This window comes from Fringilla coelebs, assembly GCF_963513975.1.
Source record: "Fringilla coelebs genome assembly, chromosome: 21".
Lineage (NCBI taxonomy): Eukaryota > Metazoa > Chordata > Aves > Passeriformes > Fringillidae > Fringilla > Fringilla coelebs.
Genome location: NC_140047.1, coordinates 2912099 through 2936903, shown reverse-complemented (window position 1 = coordinate 2936903; position 24805 = coordinate 2912099). Strand labels below are relative to the sequence as shown.

Below are 24805 nucleotides of genomic sequence, written 5' to 3'. Positions count from 1 at the left end.
GAAATGCCTCTTCCTTAGGTATTCAGGTGGCTGAATCTCCTGGGGAAACCTCTAGAAGCTCAGAGAGCAAAGCTAAGCTGCTCCATAGGGTCCTAGCCCTCCTCCACTGGATTCTGCAGACAGGTATGGGAGCCTTAACCAAGCAGAGCATTTCCACTCTCACATTCCCTCTGGGAATGCTGGGGGTGGCAACAATTGCTCACTCCACACATTACAGAGCAGCTTCCCAAACATGAAAAGCAGTGCAGGCTGGAGTAGAGGCTGTGGGAAGCACAAAGGCTCGGGATTGCTCACTCAGTGAGGACACGGACGGCACTAATGCACAGGCCTTTGCTTTCTGGCCCTGGCTGAAAAAACCCCAAATCTGTACCTGCATTAAATACAGCAGCACTTGTAGCAGAAAACCTCCCCCAAGCCCTGCAGTGGCTCCCCCTCTCCATCTCAGGGCAGGTTTTCCAGGGTTTCCCGAGCACACGTGCCTCTGAACGCTATGCTGAGCACACCTGAAGAGAATTGATGCTGAATGTGCCTCCCCAGACAGCACCACACACAGAACACTCCACATTCCCTGGTTTTAATGAGAAATAAGCCAGGATTATTTTTGTACATTACTCTGAAGAGATGGCATCACATCCTGCAGGAAAAGCTGTCTTGACTGATTAGCACAGCCTTGTGTGAAACCTTGAGCAAGTCTTATCCAGATTCATCCTGGCTGCCTTTAGTACCTAAATGATGCTGCAGTTTTTGGAATTGGTCACCTCAAACACCATCACAGAGAACAGAAAGGTGATATCAGAGGACTCCACTGAGCTGGAGTGGGTGAGCCATCCCTTTCCACTGATTCCAGTGTGAACACTATTTAATAGATGCCTTTAATTAGCAGGACAAATCTGGACCCTAATGCCTCTGCATTAGTCAGCTATCTCAAAGGGAGCTGCATGAACTCCCTGCATTCTGGCTGTGGATGTGAGGGATGAGCCGTGTGTGTCTCACAGACACCCCAGAGGCAGACACACGCCTTTCCCAGGACCCTCTCAGTCACTCCTGATGCCCTGGGGCTGCTCCAAGTGTTCCTGGACTTCTTCCAGCACCTCTGCAGGAATATGTTGTTTATATGCCAGAAATATCGATCATCATCATCTTTGTATTAAGCAACCTACCAGAGGCCATTCAGCCTCCAGCCAAAGCCTTCACGGGGCTTCTATATCCAGCCACCTCCTCCTCACCTGACCCAGGCACAGGATTGGATTATTGTTATCCAGGCACAGATTCCAGGATGTGTACGAGCCGTTTGTGTGTCACACAGAGCTGGCCTGTGTCAGCAGAATTGAGGTCACGGCTGCGTTTGCCTCAGCCCACCCCACGGCAAGGCAGCAGGATGAGACTCCCTGCCTTGGGAGCTCCATTAGGAGCCTCTTTCAAGTTTTTGCTCCAGTATGAAACGAGATGCTGGGACTTGTAGACCCAGCCGGCATCACAATGAATACATACAACCATAAAAAGATTCTGCTGAAACAATAATCAAATATGTTTAATAAAACCGTGACCAGTGGATGCACTGTCTGGGCAAGAATGTGCTCACAAAGCTGGGAGGTAGAATAAGGGACAAGGAAAGGCGAGGGAGGTATTTATCCAGCACAGGGTGTCTGGCTGCGTCATGACAGGGCTGCAGCACCCACTCACAGCCCAGGATGGAGGTGCCCATGTGGGGAAGCCTTGATAAGTAAGCAATGTCTACCTCAGATACCCTAGCAGGCGGGAGGCCCTCACTGGGGCCTTCCCCTCACATCACAGGGGCCTCTACAGAGCTGCCAATGCAGGGCACAGAGCAGCCCTAAGCCCTCACAGCCCCTCACTGTGGGACTCCAGGAACCTCCACACTCCCCTCACAGCAGCCAGGACTCCCCTCTGCCCTCACAGCCCCTCTCACTGCTCTCCATGCCACCACAGCCCCTCAAGCCCTCACACTTCCTTCACAGCCCTCCGAGCCCTTATGGTGCTCCCAAACCCTCACAGATCCTCAGGCCCCCACAGCCTTCTCACAGCTGCCAGACCCTGTGAGCCTTTAGGGTCCCCCGAGCCCTCACAGGAGCCAGGCTCCCGGAGCCCTCAGAGCCCCTCTCAGCCTCACGCTGCCCTCACACGGCCCGCCCCGGCCCCTTCCCGCCACCCGCGCGCGCTGTCGCCATGACAACGCCCGCGCGCGGCCCCGCCGCCCTCGGGCCGGGGCCGCGCGCCAGAAAGTGCTGGAATGTCGCTGCAGCCCGCGCTTGCGCACGCGGGGTCCTTCCCCCACCTGCCGCGGCGCTGCGGCGCCGGCTGAAGCGGGACGGGGGGACGGGCAGGGAAGGAAGGAGGGAGACCTGTATGTGGGAGCGGGGGCGAGGGGCGGGGGGGAAGCGCTAGGGACCCGCGGGGAACCCGCCCTGTCCCGCAGTGAGGAGGAGCCGCGCCTCCGCTGCGCAAAGCGCGCACTTGGGTCCGTGAATGGGCGGCTGCGGCGGCCACCGCCCAGAGCCCGCTGCGGAGTCACTGCGACGGTTACCAGGGCACTTCGTTCTCCGCCAATCAAACGGCGTTAGCTCATCCCCCACGGCCGGCAGCCAATCGGCTTCGACATCAATCATTCAATTGAGCCAATCAGAAACGCCGTGAGCGAGCTGAGGCGGGCACTCGCGGCTCCCGGTTGCTTAACTGTAAAGCCAACAGACAGGAGGGCGGGGCGAGTAGGAGCCGTCGGCTTGAGTGACAGCGACGCAGCCAATTAGATTCTCTCATTTGTGGAGCCTCGCTATAAGCATCCAATCGTTGCTGCGAGTGCTCGCATGGGCGGGGAGAAGAAGGCTGCGCGCGCATTCCGCTGCTATATAAGGGCTGGCGGTTGCCTCACGCAGTCAGAGTCGGTTGGGGAAAATCTGGGGTAGTAGTGAACGCTCGGAGCTGCCGCCATCATGAGAGAGATTGTGCACCTGCAGGCCGGGCAATGCGGGAACCAGATCGGAGCCAAGGTCCGGGCGGGGAAAAAGGGCGCGGGGGAGGGAGGGGAGCGCGCCCGGTCCGGCGTGGCCGCCGCTGACGCGCTTCTCTTCGGCAGTTCTGGGAGGTGATCAGCGACGAACATGGTATCGACCCCACCGGCACCTACCACGGGGACAGCGACCTGCAGCTGGAGCGCATCAATGTCTACTACAATGAGGCCACAGGTAGGGCCCGGACCCGCCCCCCCGTGCTCCCCCCGGCCCCCCCGGCGCGGTAGTCATGGCTCTCCCTGTATTGCAGGCGGCAAGTATGTGCCCCGCGCCGTGCTGGTGGACCTGGAGCCCGGCACCATGGACTCGGTGCGCTCCGGGCCTTTCGGGCAGATATTCAGGCCAGACAACTTCGTGTTCGGTGAGTGCGCGGGGGCGGGAGGAACCGCGGGGTGGGGCGGGCAGGGCACTGCGGGGCTGCCCCGCCGCACATGCTCCGAGGGGATGGTCCGGACGGGGCTAATCCTGGCGTGGAATACCGGGATTGCGGCTGGGAGCAGCTCCGCGGTGGCACCAGAGGTCGTTGCTTTTCGGTTTTTCGTTACCACCTCCGTGCGTGCCGCCGGGAGAAATGGAGTGGCTGCTGTATCATTGATAATTAATGTTTGCCTGTGTCTGGCGAGCCACTGCAGAGGTGCCTGTGTGAAACCACAGCCCCTGCGCTCGATAAGATGAAAGCTTTCATGGAGCCTGATGCTCTTAGGCTTTGCTTGCAAGCAATAAGCAGGAAGCAGTGACCGTAATCTAATATGAAAATGGCTCTTTTCCAGGTCAGAGCGGAGCAGGAAACAACTGGGCAAAGGGCCATTATACGGAAGGTGCTGAATTAGTCGATTCGGTGTTAGATGTTGTAAGGAAGGAGGCAGAAAGCTGTGATTGTCTCCAGGGCTTTCAGCTTACTCACTCCCTGGGTGGTGGCACAGGCTCTGGCATGGGTACCCTTCTCATCAGCAAAATCCGTGAGGAGTACCCAGACCGAATTATGAATACTTTCAGTGTGGTGCCCTCCCCTAAAGTGTCAGATACTGTAGTAGAGCCCTACAACGCCACGCTGTCGGTGCACCAGCTGGTGGAGAACACGGACGAGACGTACTGTATCGATAACGAGGCGCTGTACGACATTTGCTTCAGAACACTGAAGTTAACGACCCCCACCTACGGTGATCTGAACCACCTCGTGTCAGCCACCATGAGCGGTGTCACCACCTGCCTGCGGTTCCCGGGCCAGCTCAACGCTGACCTGCGGAAGCTGGCGGTGAACATGGTTCCCTTCCCACGTCTGCACTTTTTCATGCCTGGTTTTGCCCCGCTCACCAGCCGTGGGAGCCAGCAGTACCGGGCTCTAACCGTGCCAGAGCTCACCCAGCAGATGTTCGATGCCAAGAACATGATGGCGGCGTGTGACCCTCGTCACGGCCGCTATCTGACCGTGGCCGCTGTCTTTAGGGGCCGCATGTCCATGAAAGAGGTGGATGAGCAAATGCTAAACGTTCAGAACAAAAATAGCAGCTATTTTGTTGAATGGATCCCTAATAACGTTAAGACAGCAGTCTGTGACATTCCACCTCGCGGCCTCAAAATGTCTGCCACCTTCATTGGCAACAGCACGGCCATCCAGGAGCTGTTCAAACGCATTTCTGAGCAGTTCACTGCGATGTTCCGCAGAAAGGCCTTCCTGCACTGGTACACGGGCGAGGGCATGGACGAGATGGAGTTCACAGAGGCTGAGAGCAACATGAACGACCTGGTGTCTGAGTACCAGCAGTACCAGGATGCCACAGCTGAGGAGGAGGGAGAGTTCGAGGAGGAGGCTGAGGAGGAGGCCGAGTAAAGCTATGCAGTTGAACACCTGTAAATTTTGTTTAAAGTTGTATGAACTCTCTCATTCAAAAGTTCTGTTTGTGTTGTGTTATTATTGCTGTTTCCGAGTCACTCCCAATGCTGTACAGGCACCATTAAAGCAGTTTTCACAGTGCAAGTCCCCGTCTCCTCTGTTCCCACCGGTACGATTCCCGCGTGCCGTCCCCATAGGTGAGCCCACAGATGTCCTGCAGATCTGGAACAGAAAAACAATAAAACACTGGGGCTTAGCACAAGCACTGTCACCCTGGCCATGGTAATAACCCCCCTTCTGCCCTGCCCTTAGCTAGGTGCCGCCTGCTGTGTCACTGGCACAGTGGCAGTCTGGTGTGGAGACTGGAGACATTCTCTGGTGTTCTGTTACAATCAGGTACTGGTGGAGGGGGGCACATTTAACAGGGAGGGTGGAATTAACTGTGTATCTAAATTTAGGTACCTGCCTGTGGCCTGGTGCAGCCTGGCCTGGCAGGAGCTTTGAGCTGCCTAGCAGTGGTCACAGGAGCTTTGAGCTGCCTGGGCACAAAATGGTGCCACAGAGCTGCCGCCCAGCACTGGGTGTTCCTGCAGCAGCTGAGCTGCGCCCCTGCAGCTCCTCGGCCCTGCAGACCCAGCAGGGAGCCCTGGCCTGGCCCAAGGGTGCTGGGCACACTGTCACAGGTGACACCAAAGCTGTCCCATGCACACAGCTCTGCGGCAGTGAGGTCAGGAATCAGAGGTTTTGATAATCGGTGTTGATGCAGCCTCTGCTTTCTGGGTGAGCTGAACACCTGACAAGTGTCAGGCACTGGTTTGTCTCATGAAAGCCCTGTATTAAGGGCAGGTTTTTACAATGGAACCAATTCATATGTTTGGTGCTGCTTCAGCTGACAAAGCTGTCAAACCAAGGAGCTGGACAGGAGCGAGCAGGCTCCTTCCCTGCTGAAAAAATTCTGTTCAGTTCTAAATTATAACTGCTTTTGTTTAAAGGTTTTCTGCCTTAATTAATTTTCTCCACCCCGAGCCAGACTGGTTGGAGCAGTTAAAACTGTGCTGACTGGTGGCTCCAGAGGCAGGGAAGTGGGAATGTCTGCAGAGCAGGGCCCAGTGTCAGATCTGCACTCAGCATTCTGCTCTCTGGGCTCAACCTCCCCATCAGCCACAGCCCAGCCATGCCTGGAGAGTGGTTTTCTCACTCTTTGCTTTCAATCCTGCCATTTTTCATATCTTCTCCCATTTTCCCCCTCTGCACTGCAGCAAGGACGAGCAGAGAGTCCAGTTCTTCCCAGCTGAGCTCCATGATTTCCCACCCACATTACTGAGCTGTGACCAAACACAGCAAAGCATTAATTGTTGATTTGTTGAGATTTTTTTTAACCTGGTACATTAATGCTTTCAGGTACATGAACACACCTTCCCCTTACACACAAAATTCCTCCAGACCTCTCCTTTTAGGCAGCCCAAGACAGGGCTCAGGCAGGGACCTGTCCTCCTGGCAAATACCATTTCCCTACACTTTCTGTCCTTTCTCAACCCCTTCACACCAACTACCTTTTCCTTTTCATCAGACTCCAAGCTTTTTAGAACCCTTTCCTGCCACGTGACAGGTGGGATGTCAGTGAGCCTGGGAGGGGATGGTGGCTGGAAATGTGAAGCGTGGGAGAGGCTGGCAGTGGGAATGCTGGGCCCTCCTGCAGCCAGGGCATGGCAGAGTTCCAGCACCTCAGCACAGACCAGAAAAAACCCACGTGGAACACCTCAGTGATTGCTCACTGCTCTGCCACTCCAGCCAGTAGCAGCACTTCTTAACCCAGTAATTAGTATTTAGTGACTTTCATTTTCGCTCAGCTGATGAACTTACGTGGTACAAAGCCCATGTAGTTGGGTATGAGTCCAGCACGGCTGTAAATTTTGGTGTCTGGCCAGTGTGTCAGAGGGAACTTCGTGCCCAACGTGTAAGGTGGATTTCTCTCCAAAAGCTGGAAAACAAAACAAAAAAGACCCCACGACAACATGGAACGGTTTATTTTAAAACATACTATTTTTACCAAAGTCATGTGCTTTGACTCTGCATTATATAAAATATTTAAGCCAACATAAAACAATTCCCCTTCCAGTCCTGCTTTCTTCTAATTAAGAGCTACATTGCATTGTCCCTTTTTCCACTCCATAAATTTTTCTCCAGGCAGGTGTTGGCAGCAGTCCCTGCCAGCTCATCCCCCGTGCCCACAGCATGGCCCAGGTGCTGTCCTTGGGATCCCTGCAGACCAGGCTGCAGGGATTTATTCCCTTGGGGATCATCCCCAAGTCTCAAAGCTCCTGCTCTGCTGTCCCTGGAGCTGGTGTTCCTGTGCTGTGGCTGTGTTTGGGCTTGACCCCCTTTGTGTTTCCATAAGTCCCACCAACGGGAATAGCCTGGAATACCCAGGAAGGCTTAGGGAGCGTTAGCTGAAGGAAGAGTGCAAATCATCCCCTGCTCTCTGAGGCCGGACACGGGCGAGGGGCTGGGCAGCAGGATGGGTGTCACAGCTGGTGTCACAGCTCCGCAGCCACAGAAGCCCTAAAGGTGTCCCTGGAGCTGTGCTTGGGATGCGGAGCGGGGATGTGGGTCACGGAGCCCAGCACAGCGCGGGGCCGGGGAGCCCTTTGTGCTGGGATGGAGCCCCGGCTGTGGCTCCTCCAGGGCGTTTTTGCTGCGCCCGCTGCAGGAGTGAGCAGCGATCCGTGGCACATCTGTAACCGAGGACAACAAAGATTTAGGGCAGCAGATTAGTGGCTTGAAGTCAGAAGTCAGAAGCCATCTTAGCTAGAAATGTGGTGTGATCTCCCTTCAGCGCGTCTGCTCCTCGCTGCTGCCGAGCCCGGAGCGCCGCATCCCGCACGGACGGAGCCTCCCCGGGTGGTGCAGGGCATGGCAGGCGTGGCCGAGGGCACAGGGCAGGAAGGATGGCGCACAGCACACTCGGGGATAAATGCCCGGGTTTTGTTCTGTTTGCTCCATTTCAATTCCTAATCACGGCAGCAGGGAAGGAGACGGCAGCCAGCGCTGGGAAATGCAGCTCATCCAAAGCACGGCGCTGCCCAGCCGATTCCTCCGAGCTGCGGACCCTCAGCCCGGGACGCTTTTCCTACATCAGCCCCGTGTGCTCGGGGATGGAGGCACGGCCGTGTGTCCCGGGGAGCAGCAGGGGCTGGGGGGTGTCAGCCAGCCTGGGTTTAATGAGCCGATCCGCTGGAGCAGCGAGGCTGCTGCACCCCGGGCATCCCTCTGCACCCCGAGAATCACACGGCATCCCGGGGATCCCTCTGCACCCCGGGCATCCCTCTGCACCCCGAGAATCACACGGCATCCCAGGGATCCCTCTGCACCCCGGGCATCCCTCTGCACCCCGAGAATCACACGGCATCCCAGGGATCCCTCTGCACCCCGGGGATCCCTCTGCACCCCGAGAATCACACGGCATCCCAGGGATCCCTCTGCACCCCGGGGATCCCTCTGCACCCCGAGAATCACACGGCATCCCGGGGATCCCTCTGCACCCCGAGAATCACACGGCATCCCAGGGATCCCTCTGCACCCCGGGGATCTCTCTGCACCCCAGGCATCCCTCTGCACCCCGGGGATCTCATGGCATCCCAGAGATCCCTCTGCACCCCGGGGATCCCGCTGCATGCAAGGATCTCTCTGCATGCAAGGATCTCACGCCATGCTGGGGGCAGGGAGGGACGTGTAGCTCTGAATGCAAACTACCAACTGCTGCGGGAGGGATCTCGCTTTCCGTGCCCGAGGATTATGTGTCATTGTATGGGAGCTCCTACAGCAAGGGGACAACAGTTTTTCAGGAGGGATATTTCTGCATCCTTCCCAAAAGGAGGAGAAAGAAGGTTGAGATGCCTTTAAGAAAAATTGTGTTAGGAAAGGAAAAAGGCTTACAACCAAATAAATGATATATCACAGGAAGTCACCAGCACTGCCAACCAGACAGAGGAGATGTATTCTATAAAGGAAGTGCAGATAGTTGCATCCTGTATTTCTGCACCCAGAGCAACATTTTTAACAGCCACTCTTGACCCAGCCCTCACTATATTTCCTTAATCCTTTTATGAACTCATTTACCATGCCTTAATGTCTCAAGGAAACAAGTTACAGAATTTAACTGCTGGTGTTTTTTTCAATGTTAACTGCATTTGATTTTGCTTGTACTTTTACCCCAGTTCTAATCCTACTCCTGAAAATTCAGCATCAGCACATCCTCATTTCAATAATCTATAATCTACCTGGCGACGGTCAAATTCCTGCATGGCTTTCTTCACAGACAGCAGGTAGGTCATGCCAACGTTGTCCAGGGAGCAGGGGATGTAGCCAGTGTACCCTTTGGGTGGAGGCAAAAGAGAACATTTTCTGCTTGAGGACATACAAGGATCATTTAAAGATCAGCCACTCTGAGAGTAGAGGAGCCTGGGATGAATATAAAACCTTAAAGTATAGGAAGGAAAAATGAATCTGTTTAAATTGTAAAATTAACTCTTACATGTGAGGTATCTTATCAGAAAGAGGTTTTTTGCCTTATGATTCCCAAGGAGAACACAGTGGCCTGAAACTGATTTTTGTTGGTCTGCATGTGGTATGGAAGAACCATTCCAGTTTCTTAGTCATTTTTTTTACATCTACAGCTCTTCCATGTTTTCTCCCAATTTAATACACATTCAGGGGCTAACAATAGGATGTCCAACCTTTTTTCCTCATTTCCTCTGCCCATCCAACAAATTCCCACAAGAGAAACTTTATAAAGTCTAAAACTACACAAAACCTAGCGAGGTAGAACCTAAAAGCAGCCCAAACTCCCTCTTTCCAAAGGAAAGTTTTGGAGAGGGAAATTTGTCTTCTGCACTCTAAAGCCTGGACACTGTCTCATTTTAACTGGAATATTGTGATCCCTGTGATCCTGTGGTGCAGTGCTGAGTGAAGGATCCCACCTGCTGCAGTTGGATCCTTGAGGGGGATCAGCCCATCACCCATCAGAGCTCTCCTGCTCTGGAATGTTCCCCAGAGCAAGGGGAAGGGGAACTGTGTCCCCTTGTAGGACACAGTATATACCTTTATGGTGGTGCCATACCCCCCTGCGTGTGGATTTGGTGATTCAGGAAAACATCTGATTTCCAGGAGATGGAAAACCACCCAGGCAGGGTGGGGCAGAGCCCAAGGACCAGCTCTCCTCACTACAGCTGCAGGGGACTGAGGTGGGTCCTGAATCCCTCCCACTGCCCATGGGCACAGAGTGACAGCACCCCAAAGGGTGACAGCATCCCAAAGGGTGGCAGCACCCCAGGGTGACAGCATCCCAAAGGGTGACAGCATCCCAAAGGGTGGCAGCATCCCAAAGGGTGACAGCATCCCAAGGGGTGACAGCATCCCAAAGGGTGACAGCATCCCAAAGGGTGACAGCACCCCAGGGTGACAGCATTGCAAAGGGTGACAGCACCCTGGGGTGACAGCACCCCAAAGGGTGGCAGCACTCCAAAGGGTGACAGCACCCCAAAGGGTGACAGCACCCCAGGGTGACAGCATCCCAAAGGGTGACAGCACCCCAAAGGGTGACAGCACCCCGGGGTGACAGCACCCCAAAGGGTGACAGCACCCCAAAGGGTGACAGCATCCCAAAGGGTGACAGCACCCCAAAGGGTGACAGCACCCCAAAGGGTGGCAGCATCCCAAAGGGTGGCAGCATCCCAAAGGGTGACAGCATCCCCAGGGTGACAGCATCCCAAAGAGTGACAGCATCCCAAAGAAAAGCCCTTGCAGGGAGAGCAGCAGGGATATTTTCCATCCCAAGCCAGCTGGAGCCCCTGGGCAATGCTGCTGAGGTTTCCCCTGGGCAGAAGGGTCACATCATTTCCTCAGAGGGCTGCAGGTGCCCTGGCTGGGCTTTACCTAAGGTGGCTTTCTGTCGGATGGCATTGGGGACTGGCAGCACTGGCAAGGTGTAATCTGCTGTGGCAAGCCCTCCTGGCAGTGCCACACCTCCGGTTTCCAGCTGCCTCAAACAAAAAGAGAAGTAAAATCAAACACCAGTAAAACCTGCTTCTCCCCTCAGCTGCACTGCTGAAATCACTGCCAGGACTGGGAATGGCAGCTCCCATTTCCAGTTCCTCCCAGCTTCACTCCAAGAGCTTCCCCAGCCATTTCTGGGAAAGCCAAATTACGAGATGAGCAAGCAGCAGACCCAGAAGGGGTCTGCAAAATCCCCATGGAGAGCAGGGGGAGCTTTGGGCACTGAGCTCCTGTGCAAATCTCTTTCTGAGGGCAAGGAGCAGGAGTTCCCCTTCTTGGGATTTACATCCAAGCCAGCTTTTGACTCCATACGTCAAACCTCTAATCTCTGCCTTCAGAGGATTTGCAGAGCCATGGCTGCAGGAACGTGACAGAGGCTGTCGCTGGCTCCAGAGAAAATTAATGTTTTATTAAAAAATAATAAAAATAATAGTAATTTAAAACAAATGAAAACCAAAACAAACTAAAAAAACCAAACAAAACCCCAAAATAAACCCAAACCCTCCCCACCAAAAAAAAACCCAATAAAGAAAAAAAAAACAAACAAAAAGAACACTATAAAACATGTTGGCTGCTCTGGTTTTGGGAGGAGGGGGAGGAGGAGGAAGGCAGCATGAGGGCTCCAAGAACACCCTAAGGAAGCACAAGCCTGGCTGCCCAGCACAACATAACACAACTTCAGGGATTGGGATTGAAGCCAAACCCACCCAAAGGAGAAATTAAGCCTTTTTGATTGGGAAGCATAATTAATGACCAAAACCATTTCCTGAAGTTGGAGTAGATTTGCTGCTGCTGGAAACATTTGTGTGTCTGATCTTTCTCTACACAAACTCCTAACTTTGTGCCCTTGGCATTTGTTGGATTAACCCCTTTTCTGACCCAGACATGTGTTTTAAAAACTTATTATTCTATTTTCAGTCTTATGTGAAGGGTGAGACAATACAGATGCTATAATTCACAAAACCATCACAATCAGAAGCTTTGAAGCATTTACAGCATAGTGTGGCTAAAGCTAATAAGCCAAAAAACATTTATAGTGTATTGTAATTAAGAAAGTGTATTGTAATTAAGAAATAGTTAGCTTCTAATTGTAATAGCCTAAATCAGAAGCTTTGAAGCATTTACAGCATAGTGTGGCTAAAGCTAATAAGCCAAAAATCCCTTATAGTGTATTGTAATTAAGAAATAGCTTCTAATTGTAACAGCATAAATTATAACATCTGTATTATCTCACCCTGCACATGAGACTGAAAATGGAATAAAAGTTTTTAAAACACCTCTCAGTTACCCCATCTCTTGGTCAGAGAAGGGCACAATCTGGGTCAGAAAAGGGCACAATCTGGGTGAGAAAAGAGCACACAATCTGGGTGAGAAAAGGGCACAATCTGGGTGAGAAAGGGGCATAATCTGGGTGAGAGAAGGGCACAATCTGGGTGAGAAAGGGGCACAATCTGGGTGAGAAAGGGGCACAATCTGAGTGAGAAAGGGGCACAATCTGGGTGAGAGAAAGGGGCACAATCTGGGTGAGAGAAAGGCACAATCTGGGTCAGAAAGGGGCACAATCTGGGTCAGAGAAGGGCACACAATCTGGGTCAGAAAGGGGCACAATCTGGGTGAGAAAGGGGCACAGTCTGGGTGAGAGAAGGGCACAATCTGGGTGAGAAAGGGGCCCACCCCAGCAGGCACTGGCCCCCTGTGCAGTGCCCCACCCCAGCCCCACTCACCGTCGGGCTCCCTGCCCGCTGGCACTGGCACTGCCCGGTCCCCCTGCCCAGCAGCCGCGCCAGGGGTGCCATGGCCAGCTCCCTCTGCATCTGCTCGGCCGCGGGGTGCGGGGCCAGCCCCGGGGGCTGCCAGCCCTGCTGGGCTTCTGGGGGGCTCTGCCAGCCCTGCTGGGCTCCCGGGGGGCACTGCCCAGCCTGGGCACCCACGGGCGGCTGCAGCGGCTCCTCCAGCACCGTGGGCACGGGCGGCGGCCCCAGGGGGATCTCGGGAGGGCTCGTGATGGACTGGTAGGTGACATAACCTGAGGGACAGACACTGAGTTAGGGGACAGGCCCCGAGGGGATGAGGCCCCCGTTGCCCCCCTGCCATGGGAAGGAGCCTGGAGGTCAGCGGGGTAGAAGCAGAAGAGCTCAAGCTGGAAGAGAGCACCAAGATCCACTGCATGCACATCCCATGGCTGTGTCATCAGCCCCATCAATAATCCAGCCTGCACAGAAAACCAGCACAAATCCCAGTTAATAACACTTATTCCAACAGTAAGATATCACCAGCCAAGTTAAAAACCAGAAAAAAGGGAAAATCCCCTCAATCCTTAACTCCACGTGGCCGTGTCAGCCCACCCCAAACAGAGCCCCCTCCAAGGAATTCTTGCTCTGGCACCGTTGCTGCTCATCGAGGAAAGGATCTGCTGTAACACTGGCTGGAAAAACATTCTCTTACATCCAGCAAATGCTAAATATCTCCACTGTGAAGCAGGAACAGAGCCCTGTCATCTGAGACTCTGCAGGGACAGCTGAGCTGGGCAACTTTTCTCTGATTTCCCCTTAAAAATTCCCCCTGAGGTGGCTCCCCTGGTGCCCCAGCCCTGTGGGACCCCCTGGCTCAGGCATTTCTCTGAGCCAGCAGTGAAACCCATTTTCCCCTCCTCTGTAGTTCCAGAGGAGAATCATTCCTCCACCCCACAGCCACCTTTTCCTTCTTGGAAAACTGTTACTGTGTCAGCCTTGTCTTTTTAAAACAAACCAAATTCCTTCCATTTTTGTTCTCACAGACCATTTTTTTGTCCCAGGTCATTACAGCCTTCCTGTGAGCTCCCCTTGGGAGCACATCTGCATCCCAGGGCTGAGCCCAGGGAATGAGGAGCTGTCTTCCAGCAGAGGCTCCATCTGCAGACAGTCTGTTCATCTGCAGTGCTGGATTAGTGTTGGACTCAAGAGGTTTTTCCCAAGCTGAATGATTCCATGATTTCTGCAAATCAGCAAAATCTGTCCTTTTCTGCACAACTATAAATTTCTGGTGGGCATTGAGGTGTGCAATCTGCCCATAACTACATGACAGTGTGTATATATTCTGTATACAACTTTGGAAATATATATAATATGCTCTATGCAACTGAATTATCAGGTGTCCAGGCTGGCATCAAAATAAAGAAAAATCCTTGATTAAAATGATTTTTCAATCCAATGTGCAAATTTTAAAGCAGATTTATTTTTTACTTCACTATTAATAAGAATGTTGAATCTACTCTCTTTCTCCCACAAACCAAAGGAAAAGGAAACTGAGGTTGTTCTGTACTTGGGAAATCCATGTGAGCTCCTTTTTATGACTCTGGGGTTTGCAAACTGATTGATTCTGAAAGGCTGCACAGTGAAGCACAAAATGAAAAGCCAGGAGAGCACAGTGCTTCTGATCTGAGGAAATATCCACATTTTCAGGTCAGGTTCCTGGGGAGGGGCTGCCTGCACAATTGGTCTGTGCCACAACCAGTTGCAGCGTGGATGATGGATAATTCAGCACATCCCTGCCTGATCTCATGGAATCACAGGAGATCCTGAGCTGGGGGGACTGAAGGGATCCCCCAGGGCAGCCCCTGTCCCTGCCCAGACCCCCACCCAGCCCACCCTGGGCATCCCTGGCAGCGCTGTCCAAAGGCTCCTGGAGCTCTGGCAGCCTCGGGGCCGTGCCCATTCCCTGGGCAGCCTGGGCAGTGCCAGCACCCTCTGGGGGAAGAACCTTTCCCTGAGCTCCAGCCTGAGCTGCCCTGGCACAGCCCCAGCCCCAGCCCTGCCCTGGCCACCAGAAGGAAGAGATCCCCAACAGCAGAGCCTGATTGCACTTCCAGCAAGAAAACAGATGGGATTCAGCTGATAGGAACTGTCAAAGTCCTTGGTGCCCATCAATGAGAATTTATCAAAGCCAGACCTTGAGAAAAAGTCTTGAGACCAAGTTTGCTAAAGGAGCCAGAGACCCCACACTGCCACGAGCTCTGTGATCACCATCACACCAAACACCCAGAGGACCCCAGGCAGCCTTGGGCAGGGTTTGGGGCTGCTCAGGCCAGCTGGGCAGCAGGAGCTGCTGGTGACCCACAGCACAGCCAGGGCTGGTTCTTCAGGACCTCACCAAGGAGCAGCAAACACGAGCACCAGCGAGGAGAGAACCAAAATAAAGAGAGAGCAACTCAGCTGGTTCATTGGGTCTGTCCAAGCTGCGTTTTAGAGCAAGGAAATGCAAATTCAGACCTCCAGGAATGAAGCCTGTAAACACCACCTGGGTAGTGCAGGCCTGGGTCCTGGAAAACAGGGCCAGGAGCAGCAGAGAGGCCACAGGTTTGCAAAAGGCTGCACGACACAAATTCCCAGTGAGAACTGAGAGAGCAACACTTGGGTGTGGCCATCCCAGGGAAAGGAAGAGCCAGATCCCTCAGGATTATCCCTGTGTGCAGCCTGGAGGAAACTCACTCCCCTCCTCACAGGGCATCCAAAGAGCCACGGGATGGGACAAATGTGGCAAATGTGTCCCCAAAGGATGGCACGTCCCCAGGGGCTGATCGGGGCAGGGACCTCTGCACAAAGGGCTGGGACCTGGGAGGAAATTCCTGCAAATTCCCAGTGTTGGGAATCCACATGAGCCTGTCTGTGCTTGATGGAGGAGATGAGTTAGCAAAGTGGAAAGGGAAAAGAAGGGAAAGAGGGGGGGAAAAGAGGGAAAAAAGAGGGGAAAAAAGAGGGGGAAAAAAGAGGGGGAAAAAAGAGGGGGGAAAAAAGAAGGGAAAGAGGGGGAAAAGAGGGGAAAAAGAAGGGGAAAAAGAGGGAAAAAAAGAGGGGGAAAAAGAGGGGGAAAAAGAGGGGGAAAAAGAGGGGGAAAAAGAGGGGGAAAAAGAGGGGGAAAAAGAGGGGAAAAAAGAGGGGAAAAAGAGGGGAAAAAAAGAGGAAAAAAAAAAAAGGAAAAAAAGAGGGAAAAGGGAAAGCATAGGAGCCCTTTCTGCTGAGCTGAGGAGGAGCAGCAAGAAGCAGAATCAGGCCAAGCTGTCAGAGCTCAGAGCAGAGTGAGCTGTGTACCAGGCAGATGAGCTAGAAAAGAATCTGAGGTAGGAGACCAGACCTTCCCCAGAAAGATGGGTTTAGCCTGTGGATTTGTGCTGGGTTTGACTGGGATAGAGGGAATTTTCTTTATAGAATGTAATACAGGCCATGGTTTGGATTTGTGAGCAGGCAGCTGTGTGGGGTTTAGTTGCCAGCCAGGGTTAAACCACAGCAGGAATTCTGGAAGAACTGGGGAGTGAGTTAATGACGTGCCATAAAGTAACTTATCTTCATCTGACTGAAGCTAACCTGGGAACTGAAACTCTCCACAACACCAGGATCCCCATCCTCATCAGCTGAGGCCAAAACTGCAGCCCCTCACTCTGCTGCTCTCCAGCTCTCAGAGCTCCTGCACAGAGCTGTGATTGCTCCAAGGAAAATCTCCCATTTCATCCGAGGCCAGGTGGGCACAGAGCCCAGTGCTGGTAATTAACACAGTGCTCATTAGCAGGGTCCATTGCTCACCGGGGTGGTCGATGTGGTAATGGTACTGGAGGAGGTTTTCCCTGTAGTCCAGGGGTGCCAGCAGGGAGCGAGGGCTCTTCCTGACGCTGGGATCTGTCAGCAGCTCGTGGGTGGTTCTGCCATAGGTGTCCCCAAAGGTGAAGGTGAACTGAGGGATGTAGCCCCCGTAGCTGAGGAGGGAACCAGAACAGAGCCATCAGCGAGAGGGCACTGGGGGATGGGCACTGGGGGGGTTAACTGGGGAACCCCAGACTGGGTTGGGCTGGAAGGAGCTTAAAGCCCAACCAGTGCCACCCCTGCCGTGGCAGGGACACCTCCCACTGTCCCAGGTGCTCCCAGCCCTGTCCAGCCTGGCCTTGGGCACTGCCAGGGATCCAGGGGCAGCCCCAGCTGCTCTGGGCACCCTGTGCCAGGGCCTGCCCACCCTGCCAGGGAACAATTCCCAATTCCCAATGTCCCATCCAGCCCTGCCCTCTGGCAGTGCAGATCTGCTGCAGAGTGTCTGTACCAGGGACAGGCCCTGTCCAGAGCCCAGGGAAAGGGGAGGATGGGATGAGCCCGGGGGAGCAGCACAGGGGAGAACCAAGAGCACAGGAGGGAGTGTCTGTGTTTCACATGCATGTTCTCCTCTGGCAGCACAAACTGGCTCATCAGTTCTCAGGCATGTACAGGCACGGGCCCTTGGTTCATGGAGAAACACAGGGAGCAGCACCCGTGGATGTGGATGGGAAAACTCCCAGCCCAGCCTGGGCTTTGGCAGCACCAACATCCACAATCCCCCAGTTAAAATACCATTTCCAGTTCAATGTGCTGCAGTTTAAACTTTGCAGTGCCTCTCTGCTCTGACACACCGTAACTGAGAAAATCCCAGTGTCTCTTGTTCGGTATTGAAACAAAAATCAGAATAATTCCTTTCTCGCACCCCCTCTCTCTGCTCACAGCGAGGGGTGGCCCAGGCTGATGAGCCCACCCAGGCACTGCCTGGCACAAGGTGGGCACAGGGAAGGTGGTCAGTCCCAGGAGCAAACACAGCTCAGTTTTTTTGGGATCTCTCCACTGGGCACTGTGAGTTGTGGCCAAGGACAGGGCAGGTGCTGGAGCTCTGGCTCTGCTCCGAGCCCCCATCAGAAACTCGAGCTGTTCCAGTCTCAGATTCCCTAATGCTGGTGTTATTCCAGCACTGAAGAAAGGTAGAGCAGCCAGGCAATGGACAGAAATATTCCATCAATGAGCCCAGCGTGGATCCGGGACAAAGCCAGATGATGCATGAGGATCATAAGATGATGAGTAAGTCCTTTCCCTTCCAAATAGTTTCAACAGCAGCCAGCAGAGCTGTGCATTAACTCTGGGCAGGTTTCCCCACTCTGCATGCAGGATTCCTCCTGGGGCAGCTCCGTGCCTCGTCCCCAGGGGTTCTCAATGAGTCTTGCAACACGGATGATAAACTGAGCGAGGCACAAATGACACAGCCCAAATAATTACAGGAAGGCTGGAGGGATTTTGATCCTGGACAAAATAATGGCTGGGCTGAGAAAGGGCTCTGTTCCCCTGCAGTTAATCCCGAGGTCACCTGAGCCAGTCGGGATCTGCCACGGAGGGAGATCAAGTGCTGCAGGTAAAACCTGGGGCAGGCTCAGCCCCAGCAGGGCTGGCTGTGCCCCGTGCTGGGGCTTGGTGAGGGATCCCCTTTTGGGGAGCCCTGTTTGGGCTCGGGCTGGTGAGCAGTGAAACCCCTCTGGCCCGAGGCTGAGCCCTCTCACCCTCCCTTGCTCAGCCCTATCTCCTCCATCACCACTCCCAGGCTGCACCAAACCTGCTCTGCCTCCCCGGCCGCCAGCAGAGCTTGGCCCTGGGCCCATCCTGCCTTGTCTGCAAACCCTCCCAGCTGCAGAGCCAGGCTGTGCCCAGCATTCATGGACTGAGCCCCTCTCTGCCCACCCAGACCTTCCCAAGCCATCCCACTCCCTGGGTGGAGGCTCCCCAGTCCCCTTGGGCGCTGTGCTGGCTTTCCCAACCCCTGCTGGGACCATTGCCTGCCCTGAGTGACAACCACTGCTCTGCTGCTCTCCTGGGGTTTGTGGCTTGGCTCCACAGGGGACACCTGGGGACGTCCTGGACACAAACCCTCCTCCTGTGACACCCCAGTGCCGGGCTCTGCTGGTGATGAGCTCCAGAGAGGAGCAGCCCCAGGTGCTGTGCCCATCCTGGGGCTTGGAGCTGCTCCTGAGGGAGCTGCAGGCGGGCAGGGGTGAGCAAGGGAAGGAGTTGGGGCTCTTGTGGCAGCAATTCCAGCCCCAGCTCCCTCCTTGCTGTCCCTGGTCTGTCCCAAGCCGCTGCCAGCACAGCTTTGGTGGCACACAGGGAATGTCACATCAGATGGCCACAGCAATGCAAAAATGAGAAGAAATCCCCAGGCTCAGAGCTTATGGAAGTGGGAAGGCAGAGAGATCAGTAATGGAAAATCCTGCCTGTCACTCCAAGGGGAAGGGCTGGCTGGGTCACCAGCAGCCCTAAGGAAATGTGCTCCACCCTGTCCCTGTGCCTGGGCTCTGCCTCCCCAGACCTGGCTGGCATTCCCTGTGCCAGGGCTCACCTCAGCCCGGGCCAATCCCAGGATTTCACACCCACAGCTGCTTTTCCCTGGGGCCACCCAGCCCTTCCCACCCCCTTTGCACATCCCAGCCCAGGTCTCACCACAGGACCCCACAGAAAAATTCACAGCAAATTCCAAATTCCTCCCATTCACATCTTACCTTCTCCCCTGTACCTCACTGCCTCATTCCCAGGCTTTCTTCCTTCCAAGCCCTTAGAGAAGAGTGTCACAAAGAGCTTTGGGAAGAAATCCAACTACTTATGGAGGAGATCACAAAACTTCCCAGTCTCTGACCCAGCAGCAGGACAGGGCTCCAGCCCAGTGACAGAGGGTGTCAATCTCTACAACCCCTTAGTCAAAGGAGACCTCCAAAAATCCTTGATGCAAATATTGAGACAGTTTGGAGCCAAACCCTGCACAATCACTCTGCTGGCATTTGGCAGCTTAAAGGAAATGGGGAAAAGGGAGGAAAAGAACCACTTTGGCTTTGCTGTCCATGTGCATGGCATGGTCTGTAGCTCTACCCCTCTGCAAGGTGCTGTTTCCCCTGGAGCTCTGTCTGCTTCAGACCATGGATACATGGAATATTGAATAGAGTCTTTAAAAAACCCCAAAACATCCTAAGTCATAAACACTCCCTGATCCCAACCAGAGCCATGTGCATGGGAAATGGATGTTTGGGATGAACTCACCCAGGGATGTGGTAGGGGTTTTGAGGGAAGATGCTGTTTCCCTTGGAGCCTGCCATGATGATGTTACAGCTCGTGCTGGGGAGGGGGGGAAGGAGACACAGCTCAATGCCATCACCAGGGGAGCCTCTGTGATGTCAGCCCCCAGCAGGTTCCACCTGCAGCACAAAACCCCTCAGCCCCTCCTGGACACAGCTCTTCCCTTCCCCACCTGGGCGTTTTGGAGGAGCACAGGAATTTTACAGGATTTGTCAGATTCCCTGAGGGCTCCCAGCCCTGGACCCAGCAGTGCCAGGGACTCCCAGGGGGTGATCCCAGTGCAAACACAGCTCCATGTTCCCAGAGAAACACAGCTCCATGGTCAAACACACAGCTCCATGTTCCCAAACAAACACAGCTCCATGTTCCCAAACAAACACAGCTCCATGTTCCCAAAGAAACACAGCTCCATGTTCCCAGAGAAACACAGCTCCATGGTCAAACACACAGCTCCATGTTCCCAAACAAACACAGCTCCATGTTCCCAAACAAACACAGCTCCATGTTCCCAGACAAACAGCTCCATGGTCACACACACACACAGCTCCATGGTCACACACACACACACACACACAGCTCCATGGTCACACACACACTCAGCTCCATGGTCACACACACACAGCTCCATGGTCACACACACACACAGCTCCATGGTCACACACACACAGCTCCATGGTCACACACACACACACACACACAGCTCCACGGTCACACACACACACACACACACAGCTCCATGGTCACACACACACACACTCAGCTCCATGGTCACACACACACACACAGCTCCATGGTCACACACACACACACACAGCTCCATGGTCACACACACACTCAGCTCCATGGTCACACACACACACACAGCTCCATGGTCACACACACACACACAGCTCCATGGTCACACACACTCAGCTCCATGGTCACACACACACACTCAGCTCCATGGTCACACACACACAGCTCCATGGTCACACACACACACAGCTCCATGGTCACACACACACAGCTCCATGGTCACACACACACACACACACACAGCTCCATGGTCACACACACACACACACACACAGCTCCATGGTCACACACACACACACTCAGCTCCATGGTCACACACACACACACAGCTCCATGGTCACACACACACTCAGCTCCATGGTCACACACACACACACAGCTCCATGGTCACACACACACACACAGCTCCATGGTCACACACACTCAGCTCCATGGTCACACACACACACACAGCTCCATGGTCACACACACACAGCTCCATGGTCACACACACACACACAGCTCCATGGTCACACACACACAGCTCCATGGTCACACACACACACACAGCTCCATGGTCACACACACTCAGCTCCATGGTCACACACACACAGCTCCATGGTCACACACACACACACACAGCTCCATGGTCACACACAGCTCCATGGTCACACACACACAGCTCCATGGTCACACACACACACACACAGCTCCATGGTCACACACACACACACACAGCTCCATGGTCACACACACACACACACACACACACACAGAGCTCCATGGTCACACACACACACACTCAGCTCCATGGTCACACACACACACACAGCTCCATGGTCACACACACACACACTCAGCTCCACGGTCACACACACACACACATTCAGCTCCACGGTCACACACACACTCAGCTCCACGGTCACACACACACACACAGCTCCACGGTCACACACACACACACACACACACACACACAGCTCCATGGTCACACACACACACACAGCTCCACGGTCACACACACACACACACACAGCTCCACGGTCACACACACACACACACACACACACTCAGCTCCATGGTCACACACACACACAGCTCCATGGTCACACACACACACACACACACACACACACACACAGCTCCATGGTCACACACACACACACACACACACACAGAGCTCCATGGTCACACATACACACAGCTCCATGGTCACACACACACACACACAGCTCCATGGTCACACACACACACACACACACACACAGCTCCATGGTCACACACACACACACTCAGCTCCATGGTCACACACACACACACAGCTCCATGGTCACACACACACACACACACACACACACACAGCTCCATGGTCACACACACACACTCAGCTCCATGGTCACACACACACACACACACACACACACACACAGCTCCATGGTCACACACACAGCTCCATGGTCACACACACACACAGCTCCATGGTCACACACACACACACAGCTCCATGGTCACACACACACACACAGCTCCATGGTCACACATACAGGTTTCTGTTCACACACACAGTTCCATGTTCACATCCCTCTCAGGCCCTGCCTGTCCTCTCCCCCCAGGCCACCAGGGACATCAAGTCAGGGGCTCAGGGGTCCCTGGGCTGCAGTGGCAGCTCATCCACCCCCCCTCTGCCTGCTCCCCTCTGCCCTGGCTGTTTGAGGATTCCCTGCTGGTTCCTGCAGGATGAGGGTTGTTCCCATTCCCAGCACCACACGGCCCTGGTGCCTTGCTGGGTCTCTCCCTGCCCACCTAAGGCAGGCCCAGAACAGGGGCTCCTGTTTGCTCAACAGCCCAGGCATGGTTTGGGCTGGAAGGGACCACAAAATTCCCCTTGTTCCACCCCTGCCATGGCAGGGACACCTCCCACTGTCCCAGGTGCTCCCAGCCCTGTCCAGCCTGGCCTTGGGCACTGCCAGGGGTCCAGGGGCAGCCCCAGCTGCTCTGGGCACCCTGTGCCAGGGCCTGCCCACCCTGCCAGGGAGAGATTTCCCAATATCCCATCCAGCCCTGCCCTTCATCTCAAGGCCATTCCTCCTTGTCCTGTCCCTCCATGCCCTCATACACCCCCTGTGCATTGAGTTGATCAGCTCCCAGATCTTTAGGGAGAAAAACATGGAATATTTTCCATGGATCATAGGACTGGTCACTGGTGCAGTTTAAACTTCTAGCATATGAGATGTTTGAATTAAAAATTTAAGTATTTATGAATGTGCTTGGCTTCTAGACATCTCACTGAGCTGAGTGCTCTTCAGCCCTTCAAAAAGTATGTAGTAACTTCTGAAGTTGAAAATTATTAACTTCTTTCTCCCTAAATTTCCCTTCCAGCTGACTGGAATTGCAATTGGAGCTGCAGCCATGCTGCTACTTGAAGTTGTTCTGTTTGTCATATATGGGATAATGAGTAATTATCAAGTACTTACCACGTAAGTTTTAAAACCAGTTTTTCCATCAATCTTGAGTCTTTTTGTGATTTTCTGTGGTAGTTGTTTGCTGTAGAGGTGTGGTTCTTGCAGGACAACAGCTTTAAAGGATGGAGAACTTGTGCTGGTTCCCTTCCCCAGGTGTGAGCCCAGAAGTGTCACATGCAGGACCTGCAGGTTTTGTTTCTTTGGTGTGTGAGCAGTTGGGAATTCTGCAGAGGAATTCAACCCTACTGTGATTTCACTGTCACAGATGGAGAAATGTCTGAATTAGAGGTTTCCTTGAGGAGATGAAAACTGTCCAAGCCTCCTGTCTGTTCAGAGAGCCCTTTATCTCCTCTGGGCTGAGGTGGAGCCCCAGGGCAGCCCTGCCTGGGTCTGGCTTGGCCAGAGCTGGGCAATGAGGGATCCCAGGGTGGTTGAAATCCCCAAGCCTGCCCGCAGGAGCTGTTCTGGAGGCAGCAAAGTGCCCAGGCTGTGCTCAGGTGTTCTCCCAGCTGCTCCAGGTGGTTTCTGATGTGCTGCTTCTGTTGCAGAACAACCTCAGCCCCACGTGCCTCAGTACAGGTTTCGCAAGAGGGACAAGGTGATGTTCTACGGGAGGAAGATCATGAGGAAGGTGAGGGCACCTGGCCCAGGGGAGGGAAGGAAAGACTAAAATCCACTTTGGGAGGGGTAAAATTAGAAACACTTCACTGGCTGAGCCTGGCCCAGGCCCTTCAACCTGTGAATCTCACTGGGATGTTGTGGATGCTTCAGAACTCCTGCAGTGCTGACTGCATTGCTGATGGAGCAGCAGCAGCTTCTCTTTCTGGCCAGACCTCTCCTCTTTGAAAAATATGGAATTGATTAAATGTCCCATAATCCCAGACTGGTTTGGGTTGGAAGTGACCTTAAAGATCATCTTGTTCCACTACCCAGATTGCTCCAAGCCCCATCCAACCTGGCCTTGGGGAAACTTCCAGGGATGGGGCATCCACAGATTCTCTGTTGAATATTTGAAGGTTGTTCTCACCTGTTAAGGTGCCTGATTTCCCTCAAACTTATGTCTGAGAAGATCAAAATGCTGCTTCAACTCCTGCCCTTGGTGCCTAAATTGAGAGATCTGGTATTTTCAGCCTAAAATGCATTTGAGTTTGCCCAAATACCCAAGCTCTGACCAGGGGCAGCCCTGCCCAGCAATGCCAGGGCTGCAGGGTGGGTGGCTCTGCCAGGGGCACAGTGGCTCAGCTCAGAGGGGCAGTGACAGACCAAGAGGCAAAGGCACAGGATGCAAGGGAAGGGCCCACCAGGCACAAGGAAAAAGTTCTCCATGGGCACAGAACAGCTCTGGGACAGGGGCAGGGATGGCATTTCCAAGCTTGGAAATTTTCAAAGCCCGGAGCACCCCAAGGGAACTTTAAAATTAGCTCAGCTTTAAGTGATCAGGTTGGTAAGGGACCTCTAAAGGCTCCTCCCAGCCTAAAGCATCAGATTTTAACACTGAGATGAAGAAGCTGCAGCATTTATTGAAATGCAGCACCAACCAACAACCCCAAGGCCATTGAGGTCCCACAAGTTCAAGGGGATTTGGGGATTTTCCAGCATTTCCAGAAACTCCCTTCAAAACTCTCTTCATTTAATGGTCTGTGGCTGCTCCCTCCAAACCCAGGGGTCACATCCTCCCCAAAGAGCTGCTGAACAACCCCAGCAAAGTGTCAGTTCTCAGGGCAGACACCTGGGTACAAACAAAGAAGTGGAAATTCACTTTTGTCAAGGTTATCA

General features: G+C 53.8%; 2 protein-coding genes across 2 annotated transcripts; one reads left to right on the top strand and one right to left on the bottom strand.

Annotated features, from left to right (window-relative positions):
• Positions 1-2887: 2887 nt before the first annotated feature.
• Positions 2888-5001, top strand: LOC311161837 (tubulin beta-4B chain). Its single transcript, XM_084219750.1, has 4 exons — positions 2888-3008; positions 3095-3203; positions 3280-3390; positions 3800-5001. Exons 1-4 carry the CDS (start codon positions 2952-2954, stop codon positions 4858-4860), a joined length of 1338 nt encoding a protein of 445 aa, XP_084075876.1. The 5' UTR covers positions 2888-2951; the 3' UTR covers positions 4861-5001.
• On the bottom strand, positions 4997-20343 carry CIMIP2A (ciliary microtubule inner protein 2A; the record flags this gene model as incomplete). Its single annotated transcript, XM_084219851.1, has 11 exons — positions 4997-5085; positions 6727-6844; positions 9144-9238; positions 9843-9986; positions 10798-10904; positions 12206-12234; positions 12642-12767; positions 12849-12943; positions 16473-16642; positions 19758-19832; positions 20312-20343. 11 exons carry the CDS (start codon positions 20341-20343, stop codon positions 4997-4999), a joined length of 1080 nt encoding a protein of 359 aa, XP_084075977.1.
• Between the last annotated feature and the right edge of the window lie 4462 nt (positions 20344-24805).

What these genes read in the sequence shown, in the direction of transcription:
- LOC311161837 (XM_084219750.1), top strand. Translation starts at nt 2,952, where the DNA reads ATGAGAGAGATTGTGCACCTGCAGGCCGGGCAATGCGGGAACCAGATC. An exon ending in GGAACCAGATCGGAGCCAAG is followed by an intron (nt 3,009 to 3,094) that starts GTCCGGGCGGGG and finishes TCTCTTCGGCAG; the next exon opens with TTCTGGGAGGTGATCAGCGA. An exon ending in GCCAGACAACTTCGTGTTCG is followed by an intron (nt 3,391 to 3,799) that starts GTGAGTGCGCGG and finishes GCTCTTTTCCAG; the next exon opens with GTCAGAGCGGAGCAGGAAAC.